The sequence below is a fragment of the Oncorhynchus keta genome, chromosome 1, assembly GCF_023373465.1.
Source record: "Oncorhynchus keta strain PuntledgeMale-10-30-2019 chromosome 1, Oket_V2, whole genome shotgun sequence".
In the NCBI taxonomy this organism is placed as follows: Eukaryota; Metazoa; Chordata; class Actinopteri; order Salmoniformes; family Salmonidae; genus Oncorhynchus; species Oncorhynchus keta.
The window spans coordinates 55,006,514-55,026,918 of record NC_068421.1 but is presented as its reverse complement, the minus strand read 5'-3'; the positions used below and the strand labels follow the sequence as shown (position 1 = coordinate 55,026,918).

The 20,405-nt window shown below is 41.0% G+C and overlaps 2 protein-coding genes across 5 annotated transcripts in view; one reads left to right on the top strand and one right to left on the bottom strand.

Moving 5' to 3' along the window:
• The window catches only part of homer3b (homer scaffold protein 3b), a 50,926-nt gene extending 34,457 nt beyond the window's left edge, over positions 1-16,469 (top strand). For all 4 annotated transcript variants that reach the window (XM_052528016.1, XM_052528025.1, XM_035776972.2 and 1 more), the window contains 3 exons: positions 10,159-10,272; positions 12,476-12,556; positions 12,927-16,469. In XM_052528016.1, coding sequence (XP_052383976.1) covers positions 10,159-10,272; positions 12,476-12,556; positions 12,927-13,112 — 381 coding nt within the window. In that variant the 3' untranslated portion in view covers positions 13,113-16,469. The remainder of the gene's footprint in view (positions 1-10,158; positions 10,273-12,475; positions 12,557-12,926) is intronic.
• Positions 16,470-17,536: 1,067 nt separating this feature from the next.
• Positions 17,537-19,534, bottom strand: LOC118388106 (ubiquitin-60S ribosomal protein L40-like). Its single transcript, XM_035776959.2, has 5 exons — positions 19,382-19,534; positions 18,823-18,934; positions 18,610-18,696; positions 18,099-18,201; positions 17,537-17,703 (listed from the first exon to the last, which is right to left on the bottom strand). Exons 2-5 carry the CDS (start codon positions 18,923-18,925, stop codon positions 17,610-17,612), a joined length of 387 nt encoding a protein of 128 aa, XP_035632852.1. The 5' UTR covers positions 18,926-18,934; positions 19,382-19,534; the 3' UTR covers positions 17,537-17,609.
• Positions 19,535-20,405: the final 871 nt, after the last annotated feature.

The following is a 20,405-nucleotide window of genomic DNA, read 5'->3' as shown; positions in this document are numbered from 1 at the left end:
CCACCGGTTTGATAACATTTTTTTTATGTATCACTGTTGATGTGCCTGGATAATCAGAGGGAGAAATGTGTTTAGCTTAATTTAAACTTAATTGGAAAAAGAGATGTGTCCTTGGTCAAGCTCATTGAGGTTCTTTCATGTGGCAGATTAAACTACCAGCGTAACATCTTCTGGAAGAAATTAGCTGTCAACAGTCCTATTTTAGCTTCAGGCACTGAGGGGAACAACATCCATCTCAGTCCAAAAAAAAAGCTAAGGTTATCCACTTCTGCAACAAAGTCAACCAGGTGGTTGGAAGTAGACCATGTCTCCAGGGCTTGGCGGGGCGGTGAAGCAGTTTGAGGACAGGACACCCTATTTCCCCCTGCCCTAGTTGTGGAGGAAATGACAAATCACCCAGAGGGAGAGCAGGCAAGACATTGGCTAGGATTTTCTACCAAGCCACCATTTAAAGTAAGCCCTTTCCTCTCCAGGCTCTCCAAGCGGTAGACGCGCTTTACTGAAGGGGTCGGTTTATTTTCGGGGGTATCTCTGACACTGCAGAGATGCTCTGGTCCCCAGTCTACTCTTTCATGTCTTGCCTTGCACTTCTTTTAGACAGTAGCTGAGATGCGGTAGGAGCGAAGCGAGGAAGTCCTTTTTAAATACAAACTATACCAAGGGACAGTAGAGTGCACACTGTTTTAAAATCCCATTTGTTGGTTCTCTCAAAATGCTAACATTGTTCATACAAGCTCTTTTCAGGTAATTTCACCATAATGTATTCGACTTGAGCTCCTATTCATTTTCCTGCAAGGCAATTTGATAACTGTTTTAGAGAGGAAAGGAGAATTTCAGAAGGGACTATTTTCATGTACTTGTATGTTGGGGTTAGATTGGCTTCAGGTGTCATCAGTAATACTGTTGTCCATGTTGTCAGCGGTGGTGTGAAAGGGCTGTTGTGAGCAAGCAGTAACATCATTCCCCCGGGGACTTGCTGTCACATGGATTTGACAGGATGGGGTTGGGTCCTATCGGAATGCTAGATGCCCTTAGAGCAGCTTTCTCAAGCGTTGCTGGATGGCATGACATGGAATCTTAAAGGGCCACTTTGAAATTCACTCTGAAGATGCGGAGGAGATATAAAGGGAGAGATGGTAATTGCGAAGGCTGAGCACAAACCCATGCAAACTTCAGTTTTCAATAAACAAGTCTGTTTTGTTGTACAATTCTAATCATGTTCCTGTCTGGTGTTAAAGTGAAGATAATTGGCTTCAAGTAAAAGTTTTGATTTCAAGGGGTTAATAGTTTCTCTCTTTTAATCACTGTTCAAACCTTTGAGTCACAAATTATTTGTAAAAGTAGGTCAAATAAATCCGTCCGGCAATTAATAAAAGGAAAGTAAAGGGGGATACCTAGTCAGTTGTACAACTGAAATTCTTCTGCATTTAACCCAACCCCTCTGAATCAGAGAGGTGCGGGGGGTCATAATCGTCATCCACGTCTTCTGCGCCCGGGGAACAGTGGGTTAACTGCCTTGCTCAGGGGCAGAACGACAGCTTTTTACCTTGTCAGCTCGGGGATTCGATCCAGCAACCAACGCTCTGACCACTGGAATTGTGATACAGTGAAATAATCTGTCTGTAAACAATTGTTAGAAAAATTACTTGTGTCATGCACAAAGACGATGTCCTAACTGGCTTGCCAAAACTATAGTTTGTTTAACAAGAAATTTGTGGAGCGGTTGAAAAACAAGTTTTAATGACTCCAACCTAAGTGTATGTAAACTTCCGACTTCAACTGTATAGATATATAGAGATGTTATTTTACAATCCTTTTTTATATATTTTCTTTTTCTTTCTATAGTTGCCTAAAACTCTCACGTTTTAAGAAACAGGGAAGGACAAGATGCTTCTATAACTCTCATTCCCTTGAAAGGAGCACAACCAAAACAAAACTCATCTCCAATATGGAAAAGCGTGCAGTCATAATAAATTGACTGCCCACCCTTGACATTTTTTCATTTTATTTTTTTTCATTTTACCTTTATTTTACTAGGCAAGTCAGTTAAGAACAAATTCTTATTTTCAATGAAGGCCTAGGAACAGTGGGTCAACTGCCTGTTCAGGGGCAGAACGACAGATTTGTACCTTGTCAGCTCGGGGATTTGAACTTGCAACCTTTCGGTTACTAGTCCAACACTCTAACCACTAGGCTACCCTGCTAAATCAGCAACCAAGTTGTCCTTACCATGGACATGTCTGATTTCAAGGGGAAATTCCTGTAATATCCGTTGTAACTTTTCTCTCGTGATTTTCCTCAGTGGAATGGCCTCAAGGAAACAAATGGCAGCGCACACGATGGTCAAGAGAAACTGATTTTCACTATTTGCTTTGGGCAGAGAATACGATGCGATTATCTGAGGATAGAGCCCCATAAAAAACAACTATTTCAACCAGCACAGGCGTAACAAAATCACAAACTGCAATAAAATAAGTTGTTTACCTTTGATGATCTTCCTCTATTTGCAATCCCAATGCTCATTGTTGCACAATGAATGGTCTTTTGTTTGATAAAATCAATTTTTATAGCCTAAATACAAAACATTTTGTGAACCGCTTGTGTCGTGAATTCCGTCTCATTCCATTTTCGACGACAGATTCGATGTAAATACACACACTAAACGGGACTTTTCCAGTCATGTTTGGTTTCATTGCAATCAACTGCTTTGTTTGTAACACAACCAAACCTGATGGATCATTTCGCGGGACGTATTGGCTGAAAGAAACCGATTTGAAGACAACAAGTAATGACATCATTGTGCACCAATGATATGACCTCTGTTTCGTTGATTGACTGTATTTTAACCCAATAACCACTGATCGTCTTGAAATCTAGCTGGGTAGATAGCCAATGAGCTGATGTAAACGACAATATGTAATGTTTATGTGTTGGAAGACCAACCCATGTAGTAAACTCCGGCGTAAAGAGGTTCATTCGCCATTGAAGATTCATACCGAAAGGAGCCACGCATGTTACGCACAGCGTTGTTTTGGTAAAGCGCATCTTCAGCTGTTTATATATCAATCAGTATGGTGACTAAGTCAGGGAAAGCTAAATCTAAGTTTAGATATACAGATGTACACACAATTTTAGAAGAAATTGATCGGGAAAGTGAGACAGAGATTTTTGGAGGACGATTAATTTAGCGATTCCCAAATGGAGGAATATTTTCTGAACGGAGAGGACATCATTTTGGACTGGTAAGTTTTTCTCATGCCAAAGCCATTGTTTGAAATTAATAATATAAAATATTATTTGTGAAATTAATTAGCCTATTTGAGGCTGTTGAGGGGAGGGCAGGCCCACAACAATGGCCGAAGTGAAATGGAGACAGTAGATACAGCTTGTCTGTTGTAATATAATAAAGACAGTAGATCTAGCTCATCTGTCATAATATAATAAACAGTAGATCTAGCTGAAATGTCATAATATGAAATAGACAGTAGATCTAGCTGGTCTGTCATAATATAAATGAGACAGTAGATCTAGCATATAATAATATATTCAACCTTATGTTCCCTGCACTCTATATATATATCTGTTTATTACACCTGTTGATACAGGGTTCATATGTGAAACTATTCTAACTGAACATTTTCTTTCACAGTGACACTGACTCCGAATGGGAGCCCCCAGTGCCAAGGTGGTCATCCCCCACTGAAGCTGGTTCATCCAGCTCCTGCCACAAGTGGTGTTCATCTGCCCAAATGTATTTCTGCAGGCATGGATGTGCCTCAGGGCCAAAAGGGCACAGCATGGAGGCGTCTCTGTGTTCTTTGCAAAATGAAGTCCCCCATCACCTGCACCACATGCTTGGTGACCAATTGCTTTACAGCAGAAAGAGACTGCTATGGCACCTGGCATCAGCAGCACAATATTGTGTAGAGGACTGAAAGTGTTATTTTATACATGTATATTTTTTTCATGTTTTTTCTCCTTTTTTGGGGTGTTGTCTTAGAATACCATTTTGGTATTTTGTATATAGTTATTCCATTCAAAATGTATAACTTCACCAATTTGGCCACTTGGGTACATTTGGGCTACTTGTGTGGGACACCTGGGTGACTTCATGATAAATGTCATGTAGCACACTCATTTTGGAAGTTATCATTCTGAAACTTTGCACAAGTACTATTGCCCTCTTATGTTTTTCACTGAAATTGTCCCCATCATCATATCTCAATGTTTGTTTTGTCTTGTTCATTTTAAAGATGATGATACAACAATAAAAATGAAAAAACATGTTTTTTTAATTGTATTATCTAAACCAGATCTATTGTGTTATATTCTCCTACATTCAATTCACACAAGAATGAAACCATCAACATGTGTTAATCACATTTTTACTAATGCTGCAGAAATGTGCTTGAAAACAGTATCCAAATCCATTGGATGTAGTGATCACAATATAGTAGCCATATCATGGCAAACTAAAGTTCCAAAGGCTGGGCCTAATATAGTGCAGAAGAGGTCATACAAGATTTGTCGTGATTCCTATGTTGATGTAAAGAATATTTGTTGGTCCATGGTGTGTAATGAGGCGCAAACAGACGTTGCACTTAACATATTTTTTAAATTGCTTAACCCAGTTACTAATAAGCGTGCACCCATTAATTAAGAAAATTATTGTAAAAACGGTTAAATCCTTGGATTGCTGAGAAATGTAAAAATAGTATGGTTGAGGCAAAAGGAATAGCAAATAAGTCTGGCAGCATAACCGCTTGGCAAACATACTGAAAATGTTGAAATTGTGACTAAACTGAATAAAAAGAAGACGAAATTAAATTATGAAACAAAGAAAAATGACGAATGATAGTAAAAATCTTTGGAGAACCTTCAATTACATTTAGGGAAAAAAGGTAAACTCAGCTCCATCATTCATTGAATCAGATGGCTCATTCATCACAAAACCTACTGATATTGCCAACTACTTTAATGATTTTTTCATTGGGAAGATTAGGCATGACATGCCAGCAACAAACGCTGCCAATACACATCCAAGTATAAATTCTGAAAGACAAGAATTTTAATTTTGAATTTTGTAAAGTGAGTGTGAAAGAGGTGAAAAAAACTATTGTTGTCTATCAACAAATTCAAGCAACCGGGGTCTGACAACATGGATGGAAAATTAATGAGGATAATAGTGGATGATATTGCCACTACTATTTGCCATATCTTCAATTTAAGCTTCTAGAAAGTCTGTGCCCTCAGACATGGAGGGAAGCAAAAGTAATTCCACTACCTAAGAATAGTAAAGCCCCCTTTACTGGCTCAAATAGCCAACCAATCAGCCTTTTAACAACCCTTACACCATGCCCAAACCAGACGCGACACCAACGAGCATCTGTGTTGCCAGGTGCTAAAATAGCAGTTGATTCTATTTGTGATGCAGAACGCGCTTCAAGTCCTGCCTCTCCCATCTCCTCATTTGGATTTTAGAAGCATATAAACACGTGCCATCTCTTCATTGGTTTTTAGGAACATATACCCACATGGGTGATTGAAAGATGAACGGAGGTCGGTTGTGGTAACTATGAAAGTAAATCGCTAATCACCATATAAAGTCCAAAGAAGAAAAAGAAGCCTGGTGTTTGACCAGATACAATACTATTTTACAGTAAAAAAAATTGACAACAGACTTTCTGCACGCTTATAGGGAAGGACATTCAACAAGCATAGATTGTGAGGGCTGTTTTGTTAGACTTCAGTGCGGCTTTTGACATTATTGATCATACTCTGCTGCTGGAAAAACATATGTGTTATGGCTTTACACCCCCCTGCTATAATGTGGATAAAGAGTTACCTGTCTAACAGAACACAGAGGGTGTTCTTTAATGGAAGCCTTTCTAACATAATCCAGGTATAATCAGGAATTCCCCAGGGCAGCTGTCTAGGCCCCTTACTTTTTTCAATCTTTACTAATGAAATGACTTTGCATTAAGCCAGTGTGTCTATGTATGTCTATGTACTCAATGCTATACACGTCAGCTACTACCAGCGACTGAAATTACTGCAACACTTAGTTTCAGAATGGGTGGCAAGGAATAAATGAATCCTAAATATTTCAAAAAACTAAAAGCATTGTATTTGGGACAAACCGTTCACTAAACTCTAAACCTCAACTAAATCTTGTAATAAATCATGTGGAAATCGAGCAAGTTGAGGCGCAACACAGGATTGTAAACTGTCATGGTCAAAACATATTGATACAACAGTAGCTAAGATGGGGAGAAGTCTTTCCATAATAAAACGCTGCTCTTCATTCATAAATGCACTATCAACAAGGCAGGTCCTACAGGCTCTAGTTTTGTCGCACCTGGACTACTGTTCAGGCCTGGGGTCAGGTGCCACAAAGAGGGACTTTGCAATTGTCTCAGAATAAGGCAGCACAGCTGGACCTTGGATGTACACAGAGAGCCGACATAAATAATATGCATGTCATTCTCTCCTGGCTCGAAGTGGAGGAGAGATTGACTTCATCACTACTTGTATTTGTGAGAGGTATTGACATGTTGAAAGCACTGAGCTGTCTGTTTAAACAACTAGCACACAGCTCTGACACCCATGCATACACCACAAGACATGCCACCAGAGGTCTCTTCACAGTCCCCAAGTCCAGAACAGACTATGGGAGGCACACAGTACTACGTAGAGCCATGACTACATGGAACTCTACAACGTAGAGCCATGACCACATCAGGTAACTGATGTACACAGTAGAATAAGATTTGTAAAAACAGATATAAATACACCTTATGGAACAGCAGGGACTGTGAAGCAACGCAAACATAGGCACAGACACATGCATACACACATATGACAACATACGCACTATACACACACGTACATATGGATCTTGTGTTGAAGATATGTGGTAGTGGAGTAGGGCCCCAAGGGCACGCACTTAGTGTGTTGTGAAATCTGTTATGAATGTATTGTAACGTTTTTAAAATTGTATAACTGTCTTGTTTTTGCCGGTCCCCAGGAAGAATGGGATCCATAATAAATACAATACAATCCATCAGAACCCTGCTGAAAGTTTAGTCAAACGCAGGAATAGTCTGCAAAGGTGCAACCGGCACAGCTTGGTTCGTTGTACCTGTCCGCTGGCTAACGAGACTGGATTTACAGCAGGCCAGAAATAGTTACGCAAGATACGGTCTTGTTGACCCCAAGATTGCCTGCCATACTACCATCGTGAGCCAACCTCAGTATCTCTTGTCTAAGTGCAACTGGAACGACAATTTGAGATGCACTGGGCCAATCCTCCTGCCCAGAAGTGGCGCGAGAATGCCATGTCCTCATTAGAACACGATCTCTGTCAAAGTAACCCACACGAACTTCATCAAACTCCTCCTCTGGATGTATCTCAGCAAAAAGAGGGGAGAGTGAAACATCTTTACTCTGCTGAACAGACAATCAGCTGCTTCCTAGACATCAACCCTTTCATGAAGGCAATTCTTAAACTGCTCTAAGTATGGGTTTTTAAATCCTCAGGTCCTTGACCTCTTGAGAACCACACCACCGATCAAAAAGACATGCTTGTTCCCTTGCGAACTCAACATGCCTTTGTTATTCTGTCTTTCGTAATTTACAGAACTGTTGTCTGTATGCCTCTGGGACCAACTCATAAACCTGAAGGACAGCAGCTTTAACAGTGTAATAATCTGAACTCTGATCAAGAGATAAAGCAGTGTACTCTTTCTAGGCTTTTCCCACAAGAACACTTTGGAGGAGAAGTGACCAAATATCTATGTACATAGGGCAGCAGCCTCTAAGTTGCAGGGTTGAGTAGCCGGGTGGTAGCCGGCTAGTGATGGCTATTTAACTGTCTGATGGCTTTGAGATTGATGTTTTTAAGTCTCTTGGTCCCAGCTTTGCTGCACCTGTACTGACCTCGCCTTCTGGATGCTAGTGGGGTGAACAGGCCGTGGCTCGCGGGGTTGATGTCCTTGATGATATTTTTGCCCTTCCTGTGACATCTGGTGCTGTATGTGTTTGGGAGGGCAGGCAGTGTGCCCCCGGTGATGTGTTGGGCCACCACCCTCTGGAGAGCCCTGCGGTTGTGGGCGGTGCAGTTGCCATACCAGGCGGTGATACAGCCCGACAGGATGCTCTCAATTGTGCATCTGTAAAGGTTTGTTAGGGTCTTAGGGGCTAAGCCTAATTTATTCAGCCTCCTGAGGTTGCCTTTGTCACTGCACAAAGGGTGTGTGGGTGGACCATTTCAGATTGTCAGTGATGTGTACAAGCAGGCTGTTCCGTCCAAGACCAAACTCTGTTGAGGGTGCTGGATGGCCTGACTGGATGGAGTGTTTCCAGATCTACATATCTCGGTTGAATGGCATGTTCATGTTCTTAATATCTGGCTGCATGTTCATGTTCTTGTTATCTGGCTGTATGTTCATGATCTTGTTATCTGGCTGCATGTTCCGGTTCTTGTTATCTGGCTGCATGTTCAGGTTCTTGTTATCTGGCTGTATGTTCATGTTCTTGTTATCTGGCTGCATGTTCATGTTCTTGTTATCTGGCTGTATGTTCATGTTCTTGTTATCTGGCTGCATGTTCATGTTCTTGCTATCTGGCTGCATGTTCATGTTCTTGTTATCTGGCTGCATGTTCATGTTCTTGTTATCTGGCTGCATGTTCCGGTTCTTGTTATCTGGCTGTATGTTCATGTTCTTCTTATCTGGCTGCATGTTCAGGTTCTTGTTATCTGGCTGTATGTTCAGGTTCTTGTTATCTGGCTGCATGTTCAGGTTCTTGTTATCTGGCTGCATGTTCATGTTCTTGTTATCTGGCTGTATGTTCAGGTTCTTGTTATCTGGCTGTATGTTCATGTTCTTGTTATCTGGCTGCATGTTCAGGTTCTTGTTATCTGGCTGCATGTTCAGGTTCTTGTTATCTGGCTGCATGTTCAGGTTCTTGTTATCTGGCTGCATGTTCAGGTTCTTGTTATCTGGCTGTATGTTCATGTTCTTCTTATCTGGCTGCATGTTCAGGTTCTTGTTGTTTGGCTGCACACCTTGTCTTTCCTTGTGCACAAACTCTCATTTCTGTTCTCAATTTGCCTTTAGTTCTACCTCTCGCAGTTGCATGTCTATGGGGTGTACTCTACCACCCGTAGGACCCTTTTCATCATCCTCCCTTTCCGGAAGAATTTCCTCATCCCACCAAATCAATATACTATAGACTAACCCTTTGACTACCACTTTCGAATCGGCATGTGCAACTTTGATGTCATAATGCTTTGCAATGACGAGCAGATTCGCCTTTTTACATTTATCTAGCATCTCCCATGTAGGGTTTTCCACAAATGCTTAAAGTTCATGTTTATTTTATAAGCCTGTGTGTTTATGCAACTTTCAAAATGATTCCAACAGTCTCAGGGTGGATGTCAGTGACAGAAACTATGACAGAAGTGTATTTTGAACATTCAAATATCTGAGCACAGCAGAGCTTCTGAGTAGGTGATTAGAGCGACTACTATACACATGGGAAACAAGATCCCAGACAAGCCCCCATTTTGTTACGTTCCCCAGCAAGAAAAAACATTGTTGCTCAAACAGATAGGGGAACTAACAAAGAGTCACTGACAACCAAAACAAAACAGGTGGGGGTTTTAGGAGGGGTTCTGAAAGACACTCATGGGGGTGTTTACTGAACGTTGACGAGCAACAACAACCTAAAGACACCCACCATGAGCTTTCACTAAATTTGCCCAAGAACAGGCAAACAAAACTAAAGACAGGACGCAAAACAAAAAGTGGAGCAAAACAAAAACCGGTAAGATCAGATAAAGGATTGTTCTTTTAGAAATGAAATGAGGAGAGCCAACTAAAGGTGTTAACCCTCCACATCTCTCAAGACAACTGGAGCACTGGGCAAGCCACTCTTAAATATTACCTAGGCCAGCCCAGGTGAAACACCTTCCCACAAACGAGATGACAAACCAGCACAGATGTAACACATACTGACTAACGAAGTGAAGCGAATCTGTGCACTCCACGTGCCAAAGTCCAAATATAAATGGAAAAAACAAATCCTGTAATAGCATGTACACTAGGATTTAAAAAGTCCTTACTTGTTATCCTCTCCGGTGTTGTGTGTTGGCAGGTGGCAGAGCTGGAGGCTCAGAGCGGGCGGCCTGGTCCCAGTGAATCTGAGACGAGGGATGAGCTGACCCAGACGTTAGAGGAGTTGGAAGCCTTGCTCAAAGCTAAAGACGAGGTGAGACCCGGGGCTCAGACACACTTTCCAGGCAGCCAGGTACTGCTAGCCTCAAGATGCCAGTCTTCTAGGCTGTCTAGATAGCACCGTTGAAAGAAACGATTGAGGTACAAGCTGAGGTTTTCACTTGAGAATCTCAAGAAACAGATTTTTCGAGCACTTCCCATGTGGAAATGTTCTTGGTAGATGTGCTTTGCATACTCTGAATTCCAACTCTTGTTCAAAGGAAATTGCTTTACGTACACTACCAGTCAAATGTTTGGACACACCTGCTCATTCAAGGGTTTTTCTTTATTTTTACTATTTTCTACATTGTAGAATAATAGTGAAGACATCAAAACTATGAAATAACACATGGAATCATGTAGTAACCAAACATTTTAAACAAATCAAAACATCTTATATTTGAGGTTCTTCAAAGTAGCCACCCTTTGCCTTGATGACAGCTTTGCACACTCTTGGCATTCTCTCAACTAGCTTCATGAGGTAGTCACCTGGAATGCATTTTAATTAACAGGTGTGCCTTGTTAAAAGTGAATTTGTGGAATTTCATCCCTTAATGCATTTGAGGCAATCAGTTGTGTTGTGACAAGGTAGGGGTGGTATACAAAAGATAGCCCTATTTGGTAAAAGACCAAGTCCATATTATGGCAAGAACAGCTCAAATAAGCAAAGAGAAACAACAGTCCATCATAACTTCAAGACATGAAGGTTAGTCAATCCGGAAAATGTCAAAAACTTTGAAAGTTTCTTCAAGCGCTATGATGAAACTGGCTCTCATGAGGCCCGCCACAGGAATGGAAGACCCAGAGTTACCTCTGCTGCAGAGGATACGTTAATTAGAGTTAACTGCACCTCAGATTGCAGCCCAACTAAATGATTCACAAAGTTCAAGTAACAGACACATCTCAACATCAACTGTTCAGAGACTGCGTGAATTAGGCCTTCATGGTCGAATTGCTGCAAAGAAACCACTACTTAAGGACACCAATAAGATGAAAATACTTGCTTGGGCCAAGAAACACGAGCAATGGACATTAGACCGGTGGAAATCTGTCCTTTGGTCTGAAGTACAAATTTGAGATTTTTGTTTCCAACCTCCTTGTCCTTGTGAGACGCAGAGTAGGTGAACAGATGATATCCCTATGTGTGGTTCCCACCGTGAAGCGTGGGAAGGAGGTGTGATGGTGCTTTGCTGGTGACACTGTCTGATTTTATTTAGAATTCAAGACACACTTAACCAGCATGGCTTCCACAGCATTCTGCAGCGATACGCCATCCCATCTGGTTTGGGCTTAGTGGGACTATCATTTGTTTTTCAACAGGATGAATGACCCAACACACCTCCAGGCTGTGTAACGGCTATTTGATAGAGAAGGAGAGTGATGGGTTGCTGCATCAGATGACCTGGCCTCCACAATCACCCGACCACAACCCAAATTAGATGGTTTGGGATGAGTTGGACCACAGAGTGAAGGAAAAGCAGCCAACATGTGTTCAGCATATGTAGGAACTCCTTCAAGAGTGTTGGCAATGCATTCCAGGTGAAGCTGGTTGAGAGAATGCCAAGAGTGTGCAAAGCTGTCATCAAGGCAAAGGGTGGCTACTTTGAAGAATTTAAAATATACTTTTTTGAATACTACATGATTCCATATTTGTTATTTCATAGTGTTGACGTCTTTACTATAGAAAATAGTAAACATTAAGAAACCCTTGAGTGAGTAGGTGTGTCCACACTTTTGACTGGTATTGTAGGAAACATGAACATGAAGTGTCTTAATAGGGCATTAGGCCACTTTATTAATGGTCCTTGGTATAGATTATACAAGTGTCTGGAACTATTGGAGGGATGTGACACCATTCTTTTACAATAAATTCCATAATTTGGTATTTTGTTGATGGTGGTGTAAAACTCTGTCTCGGGCGCCGCTCCAAACTCTCCCATAAGTTTTCAATTGGGTTGAGATCTGGTAACTGAGACTGTCATGTCATATGGTTTAAATTGTTTTCATGCTCATAAAAGCATTCGATGACTATTCGTGCCCTGCTGATGGGGGCATTGTGGTCCCTGTGGTAGCCAAAATAATGGTGAACTGGGCCTACCCAGCATATTTATACATGATGGGATGTTTATTGCTTAGGAATTGCTCAGGAACCACACATGTGGAAGCACCTGCTTTCAATATACTTTGTCTTTTTTTAGGAAATCCACAATCTACAGAGCAAGAATTCAGATATTCCTGATTTAGAGAAAGAGAGGGAAGAGGCGATTCAGAGACTTCAGGTGAGTTTTAGGAACTGGGGCAGAACATGCATTTTTGGCTTTTCAAAACTATACTGAAGACTAGTGATTCTCAGCCAGGGGATCGGGCACTGCTTGGGGGTCTCTGAGAGTTTTCAAAGGGTCTGAAAAAATTGCAGGGGGGAAATCTAAAGATATGACAGTGGGAGAATCTCAATGACATACTCCTCGCATCCTCTCTACTGGCCGCCTCCTCAAAATCCATTGCAGATGGTCAGAGTGGAGGGACCTCTGGCATTCTCATCCAATGAGTTTTGATAAGGAGACGAGTAGAGAGTATGCGAGGAGTATACAATTGAGATCTTTAACAAGAATTGATCCGAAGTCCTCTGTCAACTTGTGGACCTTCTAGGATCTGGAGACACGGAATGCAGAACTTGAGCAACGGGTGGAGAAAGCCGAGCAGACTCTGGCTTCCTCGCTGGAGGAGCGGGATAGGGCGGAGAGTGAGGTTCAGCGGGTCATCGACGTCCTGGATGTCAAGATCTACGACCTGAATGACCTACGACAGAGCTTGACCAAGCTCATCGACAAATAGCGCAACGCGATGACAGGATGGTAGACGGCGATGGACAAGGACGGAAAGGAAGCTAGCTCTTTTGGAACAATGTTTGCTTAAGCACATTATTACAGAGGTTAAGAGTAGAACCGTGGATCCACCCGTTGCAGCGGTACATTGCTCCTACCCACCACCTTGAAAATAACAATCTAATATTTTTTCTTTGTCGCTGTGAGAATTGTTGAGTCGACGTTTACACCATTTATCTCAATGTTTTGTTGGGTTATGATTCAGTCAACCTGCTATTATAGAAGTTATCTTGAACTTTTAAAAGTAGTTGAATTGAATCTGGGCTTGTACTTAAAAATGTAGTTGCCAAATTATTGTTTCCGTTTGTCAGTATTAACAATTAATAATAGATTTACTTCTGTTGTTTTATATATTGTATTACATTAACAGATAACATCATTATTTGATCATCCTACGGTAATGTTGCTGCGGAGGGTTTACCACCAAGGGTACTCAATGACAAAACTTAATGAGCTCAGTGAAGAACCTTGCCAAGTACAGTAATGTGAGTTATGCGCATTACCCAATGTGCAACCTTTTACAAATAGATTTAAAAGCACAAGTAGTGTTATTAGTAAAGATGTACTGTACTTGATTCAATGCAAAAGCTAACCTGGTATCTCTACTTTCACTGATGCACACCATCAAGATTATCTTCTGACCTAGGCATTGAGGCATTTTTTCATGGTATTATTTAGGTATAAATAAGGTTAAATCAGTGTTGAATTAGCAATACAGTTTTTTTTGACAAGTACTCTGTAGGTAATGTAATCTCACCTTGTTCATGTAGACAAACTGCAATTCTGTTGAACAATGACCACATTTACATACATTTCAGATAGTAGCTCATATCCTGCTTAAGGTCTTATTCGGGATAAGCTGTTTACATGCACCTTTGATATCCCGCTCACAAGTATCCATGTGACTAAATAGAATATTCCTAATTTAAGTTCATATGGGTTAAATGGAAAAGTAGCTGAGATGTGGACACTGACTGTCAGCCTATAACCTCTCACATGTAGAGTAATATAACATTAACTACTGCAGAATAATGCATTTCTTACTGTAAAATGGTACAACAAATGTTAATTTTGTCTCGGGAACAGGAGTGGAGAAATATACATATTTTCTTTCAGCATCTCTTGAGAAAATGTGAATACGTGTGTAACATGTTATATTTGACACTGTTATGCAAACAGACAGTAGTTCAACCACACAAAATATGCACCTGAGATGAACTGAAGTCTTATCAGAAGTGTTTTCCATGGTTTTCTCAGCTTTTCATTTAACCTTAACCAGTCAAATTGATGAAATTTTGACATTTTCCACAGGAACAATTTTTCTACTGATTTGGAGTTAGTGTTTTCTCCCAGGTCCCAAAACGAAACAGACAACTTTACTGGTAATTAGATTAGTAATGCATTCATTACTTTATTTAGTCTTCTAGGGCATCAAGTTATTACGAAAGAGAAGCTGCATGAACAGTGCATTCAGAAAGTATTCAGACCCCTTGACTTTTTCCACATTTTGTTATATTATTCTCAAATTGCTAAAATTATTTTTATCCCCTCATCATTCTACACACAATACCTCATAATGACAATGTTTGGGGTGCAAATTTATTACAAATAAAAAACAGCTATCACACATTTTACAGTATTCAGACCCTGTCCTGTACTCAGTACTTTGCTGAAGCACCTTTTGTATTGACAACAGCATCGAGTCTTCTTGGGTATGACGCTACAAGCTTGGCACACCTGTATTCTGCTCTGCAGATCCTCTCAAGCTCTGTCAGGTTGGGAGTCATTTAGGTGCCTTTGGAAAATTTCAAGTGGGCTGTCATGAACCTTTTTACTGAGCAGTGGCTTCCGTCTGGACACTATATCATAAAAGTCTGATTGGTGGAGTGCTGCAGAAATAGTTGTCCTTCTGTAAGGCTCTCCCATCTCCAGAGAGTGGGGGGGTAATTTAATCAATTTTAGAATAAGGCCATAACGTAACAATGTGGAAAAGGGGAAGGGGACTGAATACTTTCCGAATGCCCTGTATCGAACTATAGTTGTCAAACAAACGGTCTTCAAAATGTTGGAAATGATAAGCAGAAACATATCTAAATTAGGGGTGAAAGTAGCCTAAGTCATTAAGCTATACAGTCCAGTAGCCTACGGAGTATTAGAAAAACAAATTATTATGGTGGATGGAAATGCGCATGTAGCCAACTTTTTGAAGTGATTTGTTTGAGAATCAGAGGAAAACATCACAGCACCCATGATATGCGAAACTGAGCCCGTGCAGACCTCGAAAAACAACAGTAGGCCTAAACGGGATAAGATGTTTACATACCACGGTATCCCGTCTAAGATCAGAATATCCCAGGCTCCCAACATCTCCGTGCTAGAGGTGTCACTACAGACCCTGGTTCGATTCTAGGCGGTATCACAACTGGCCGTGATTGGGAGTCCCATAGGGCAGCGCACAATTGGCCCAGCGTCGTCCGGCCATCATTGTAAATAAGAATTTGTTCTTAACTGACTTGCCTAGTTAAATAAAGGTTTTTAAAAAACGTGTTTCTCAAAACCGGAATATAAGATTTTTCGGGTTATTGTATGTGTTTTATATATGCGTCAACTCAAAAACAGAATACTTGAGTTTCCCCCAAAATAATGGGATATTGGTATGCATGTAAACATGGTCTCTGCTGTCCCTACCTAAAAGTGTGACTGTCATCCAATAATTTATCTGGAAGTGCAACCTGCTCTGTGTACCTCTTGATGCCTAGAAGTACACAGAGGAGAGGGGGGGCAGGCATGGTCATATCAACATGGTTGTTTTCCTAGCCCATCTCCAACCTTCTGGAGAAGACTTGACAGAAAATGTGATCATCCCACTGGAGTGATGATACAAAATGCAGTACCAAAGATGCACTTTTCTTACCCACATAACTGGATGAAGCACAACTGACTGGAAAAATATATATTGGAATGCCTTTGGAATTATTCTGTAATTAAAATGTGTAGGGTCTGTAGTGTTCTCTTACTCTTAATACACTTGACAACCACTAATACTTCAAATACCTCATCGACCTGCTTTGAACTCCAAGTGTCTGAGCACTTTCAAATTATGATTATCCTTGTAATCACATTGGACAGGTGGTTTATATTTGTTGCATTATTTAACAAGGATACATGTTTCCTGTATTAAAACAGGGCCTTAATCACACTTGCCTGACTTTACTTTCTGCATAGGAGGAACCCATGTTTATAATAATGGAAGTTACAATGTGCAAGTATTTGTATGCAATTCAACATTAAACTTAGCTAAAACATTTGTTTTCATGAATTGCAGTAGCCAGTTAACTACAGACTCTTTAAAATGTTGACTGACACTGAGGCACATCAGTCATTGAGATGTATGCATTTTCCTTAGCTTTGAACACAAGCTCTGCTTTACAATGTCATGCAATTTCCTATATGACTCTTGTAAATTACTTGTTGGTTGAGTACAAGTGCATCAAGCACAAACATGTTGGCCCTGTCAGAAATGTTGCTTGCCAACTAATGCAGTTACTTTGATTTCCACCTTTCGTTCATAATCATGAGGGAATGCCTATCAGCTGTTGAACACACGATCTGAACAACTTTATTCATGTGTGCAGCAAATACTGAACAGAAAAACACAATACGTAAACTGTGTTGGTCCCAGAAATGCCACTAAAATTGGCAGTTGTTACAATGCCACAGATGTCTCAAGTTGGTGTGCTGACTGCAGTAATGTCCAGAGCATTTAATTTCTTTACCGTAAGCCACCGTTGTTTTAAAGAATTTGGTAGTACATCCAATCTGCCTCAACCGCAGACCACGTAACCACGCCAGTCCTGGACCTCCACCTGCGGGATTGTTCGAGACCTACCACACGGACAGCTGATGAAACAGGAGTATGTGTTTGTAATTAAGCCCTGTGGAGAAAAACCAATTCTGATTGGCTGGGCCAGTCTCCCAAGTGTGTAGGCCTATGCCCAGTCATGTGAAAACCACAGATCATGCCCTAATGAATTAATTTGTTTGTGTAGATTAAAAGCCAAAATTGAAATTTCAAACTGGAATTTAAAGCATAAAAAAAAAAATATATAAAACCATTTTTCGCATTCCCAAAATGTCTGATATTTCAAACATGTACGTGAATTCAGACAGCAATTGTGCATTTGTCAGCTTCATTTGGGGCTGGTTCAATTTGTCACACACAAGTCACCTAGAGTTGTCTGGATATTTTATTTGTTTGAATATTTGAGCTGTCCATGCCCTCGTGAAAGCCTGACTAACAAATTCAGACTGTCCTTTAGTTCTTTCTCTAAGACCCTTCAAATTGTGGATTAACTTTAAATCAAGGCCAGGCAATGTCATTTAAAAAAAATGTTTATTTTACAGAACAGTTCTGCACATGTCCCACAGAAAGCACCAAGCAAACAGTTTACTTCAGCTTCTTCTTGGGGCGCAGGTTGCTGGTGTGTCCACACTTCTTCTTGCGGCAGTTGACAGCACGAGGATGGAGGCGAGCGTAGCACCTGCAGCACAAAAAGTCTCAGAACTGTCCAGTGTGTAGTCCAGCGGTGTAAGCCACTGCCAGCTAGTGCTCCAATTGATTCATTTAAACTAAAACATACTGATTAACTACCCAATCTTTTCAGACGTATGAAATCTGAATGTGTGTGGGATATGGTTGACGTAAAACAATGGAATTAACTGGTCCATTGTCCAGTCAACCATTCAAGGGGACACTCACATCAATGGGACTTAAGTTTCTGTACACGGCAACATTACTGCAGTTGCATTTCCATCAACTCAATCTCAAATGTGCATTTAGGTTTAATGTTAAATTGAAACTAAAAATAAAGGGGGAAACACGCCAACCTTAATTATTTTGTAAAAACAGTTCTTTACCGCCATTAACTTTACTTACTTGCGGCAGATCATTTTGTCGCAGTTGTACTTCTGGGCCAGCTGTCTCAGAGATGGCTCAATGATGCCTCCACGCAGACGCAGCACAAGATGCAGGGTGGACTCTGGAGGGGAACAAACATGGTACTTTTGTACACTTTTAGCCAGTAGTTCTGAAACTAGCACTTACATGTACTGACTGATATGTGCACCACATTGTGCGCCCTCTTGTTCTGCTGTGCATGCATCTTGCTAGCTGTCACTCAAATGGCAAAGCGCATTGGCTGAAAATAATTGTTAGGGGGCTGTCCCCAGTGGGAGAAAATAGCACAAAGCTTCCAGAAAGAAAACTGTGGCTAGCTTAGGTACAGTAATTCTGCATGTATGAACTACACTGACACATCCAGCCTGAAGCAGGTTTTAAATAAATTATAGCCCCAAAGTAAGTCTTTAAAAGCACCTGTAACTTTTCACATAGGGCTAACTCATAACTTTGCGCAGCATTACATGCTCTCATTAACTCATTCTCTTACCTTTCTGGATGTTGTAGTCTGACAAGGTGCGACCATCTTCAAGCTGTTTTCCAGCAAAGATCAGACGCTGCTGGTCAGGAGGAATACCTGAGAATAAAAAGCAAATTGATATGACCCACTAATGAAATCACTCATGCACAGTGCTAGTATCAAAGTGTAAAATCCACCCAGCCATACAGTATGACAAATGAGCTACAATTAAACGTAAAATACCTTCCTTATCCTGGATCTTGGCCTTGACATTTTCAATAGTATCGCTGGGCTCAACCTCAAGGGTGATTGTTTTCCCCGTCAACGTCTTCACAAAGATCTGCATCTTGGCAGGCTGTTGGGAGAAAAATTGGTGCGAGTTGGTGGCAAGTTAGCGGATTTCTTTTAGAAGCTTGTTAACTAGCAGTCTGCTACTCCCTGGCACCAAGAATGGAAATCCACAAACAATGCTATGGGAGTCCACAACTCAGTCATCAACTAGTATTAATGTTTTTGGAGGACAATAGTGAACACGCTAGCTATTCCATCGGCAATAAGAATGAGCAGCTGACTTATTAGTTAGCCATCAACTGCGGTCCAGCCAGTGCTACTAGTAAGGCCTCTGCCACATGCTGGAGCTCGTATTTCAATACTCATATTTACTCATCTAACATGTGATAACCAAATGGCTACTGAGACACGTATATAGTAGCGAACGGACACTGTTGTATTTCTATAACTTTATAAATGCGTATTCTAGTCAATTTCCCCAAAATTGGTATGAACTATAATGTGAACCCACCCGGCCGCTAGCTGAGCCTCAACGAAAAGAGTTTGTACAAGGCGGAAGTTACATTACATCACATCCTCTTCTGCTTCGCACCAGTTTTTTTTTTTAAATGTGCAAAAATCTGTTTGATTAATCCTGACTTTACTAACAGCAAAATATGGGGAAAGTTATCGTCAGGATCATATAAAGTTGCAATATACTACTGGTATCACTAAATTGTATCCTCAAACGAACACAAACGATCAGTCGCTTGGAACAAGTGTTAGATAGTTAGTTGCATTTTACTGCCACCCTCTGGTGTGACTGAGTAAACTTCTCTGATGAGGTCATTTATATTACCATACCTGTCTCAAGTGTGTATTATTTAATAATTTATTTGACTATATAATGAACAGTATGTATGAATTTATCAGTGGTGGGAGAAATGGGGAAGACAGGTTCATGGTAACGGGTGAAAATTTGCCACAGTGAAACATTAACTCCATTTAAGATGCCCTCACATCAACTCTTAAGTTTCAAAACAATTGCATTGTTTAAGTTAAGTTTCCTAATTGCATGCATTGCCATGCAAACAGCGTTGATACTGTACGTGAACGTGAGGCAAGGCAAATGTATATTTTAAGGTTTTCCACAGAAATGCTATTATGAATAAAATACTATTTTTTTATGATTTCCAATTGGTTGTTACAGTCTTGTCCCATCACTGCAACTCCCCTATGGACTCAGGAGAGGCAACGTTTGAAAGCCAAGCATCCGCTGAAACACGACCCTGCCAAGCCGCACTGCTTGCTTATCCCAGAAGTCAGCTGCACCAATGTGTCAGAGGAAACACCATCCAGCTGGAGACCAAAGTCAACTTGCAGGCACCCGGCCTGTCACAAGGAGTTGCTAAAGCACAATGGGACAAGGACATCTCAGCCAGCCAAAACCTCCCCTAACCCAGACAAGGCTAGGCCAATTGTCCACCGGCTTATGGGTGATCCAGTCACAGCAGGCTGTGACACAGCCTGGGATTGAACCTGGGTCTGTAGTGACA

What these genes read in the sequence shown, in the direction of transcription:
- LOC118388106 (XM_035776959.2), bottom strand. Translation starts at nt 18,925, where the DNA reads ATGCAGATCTTTGTGAAGACGTTGACGGGGAAAACAATCACCCTTGAG. An exon ending in CAAGATCCAGGATAAGGAAG is followed by an intron (nt 18,697 to 18,822) that starts GTATTTTACGTT and finishes TTTTATTCTCAG; the next exon opens with GTATTCCTCCTGACCAGCAG. An exon ending in GACAAAATGATCTGCCGCAA is followed by an intron (nt 17,704 to 18,098) that starts GTAAGTAAAGTT and finishes TTTGTGCTGCAG; the next exon opens with GTGCTACGCTCGCCTCCATC.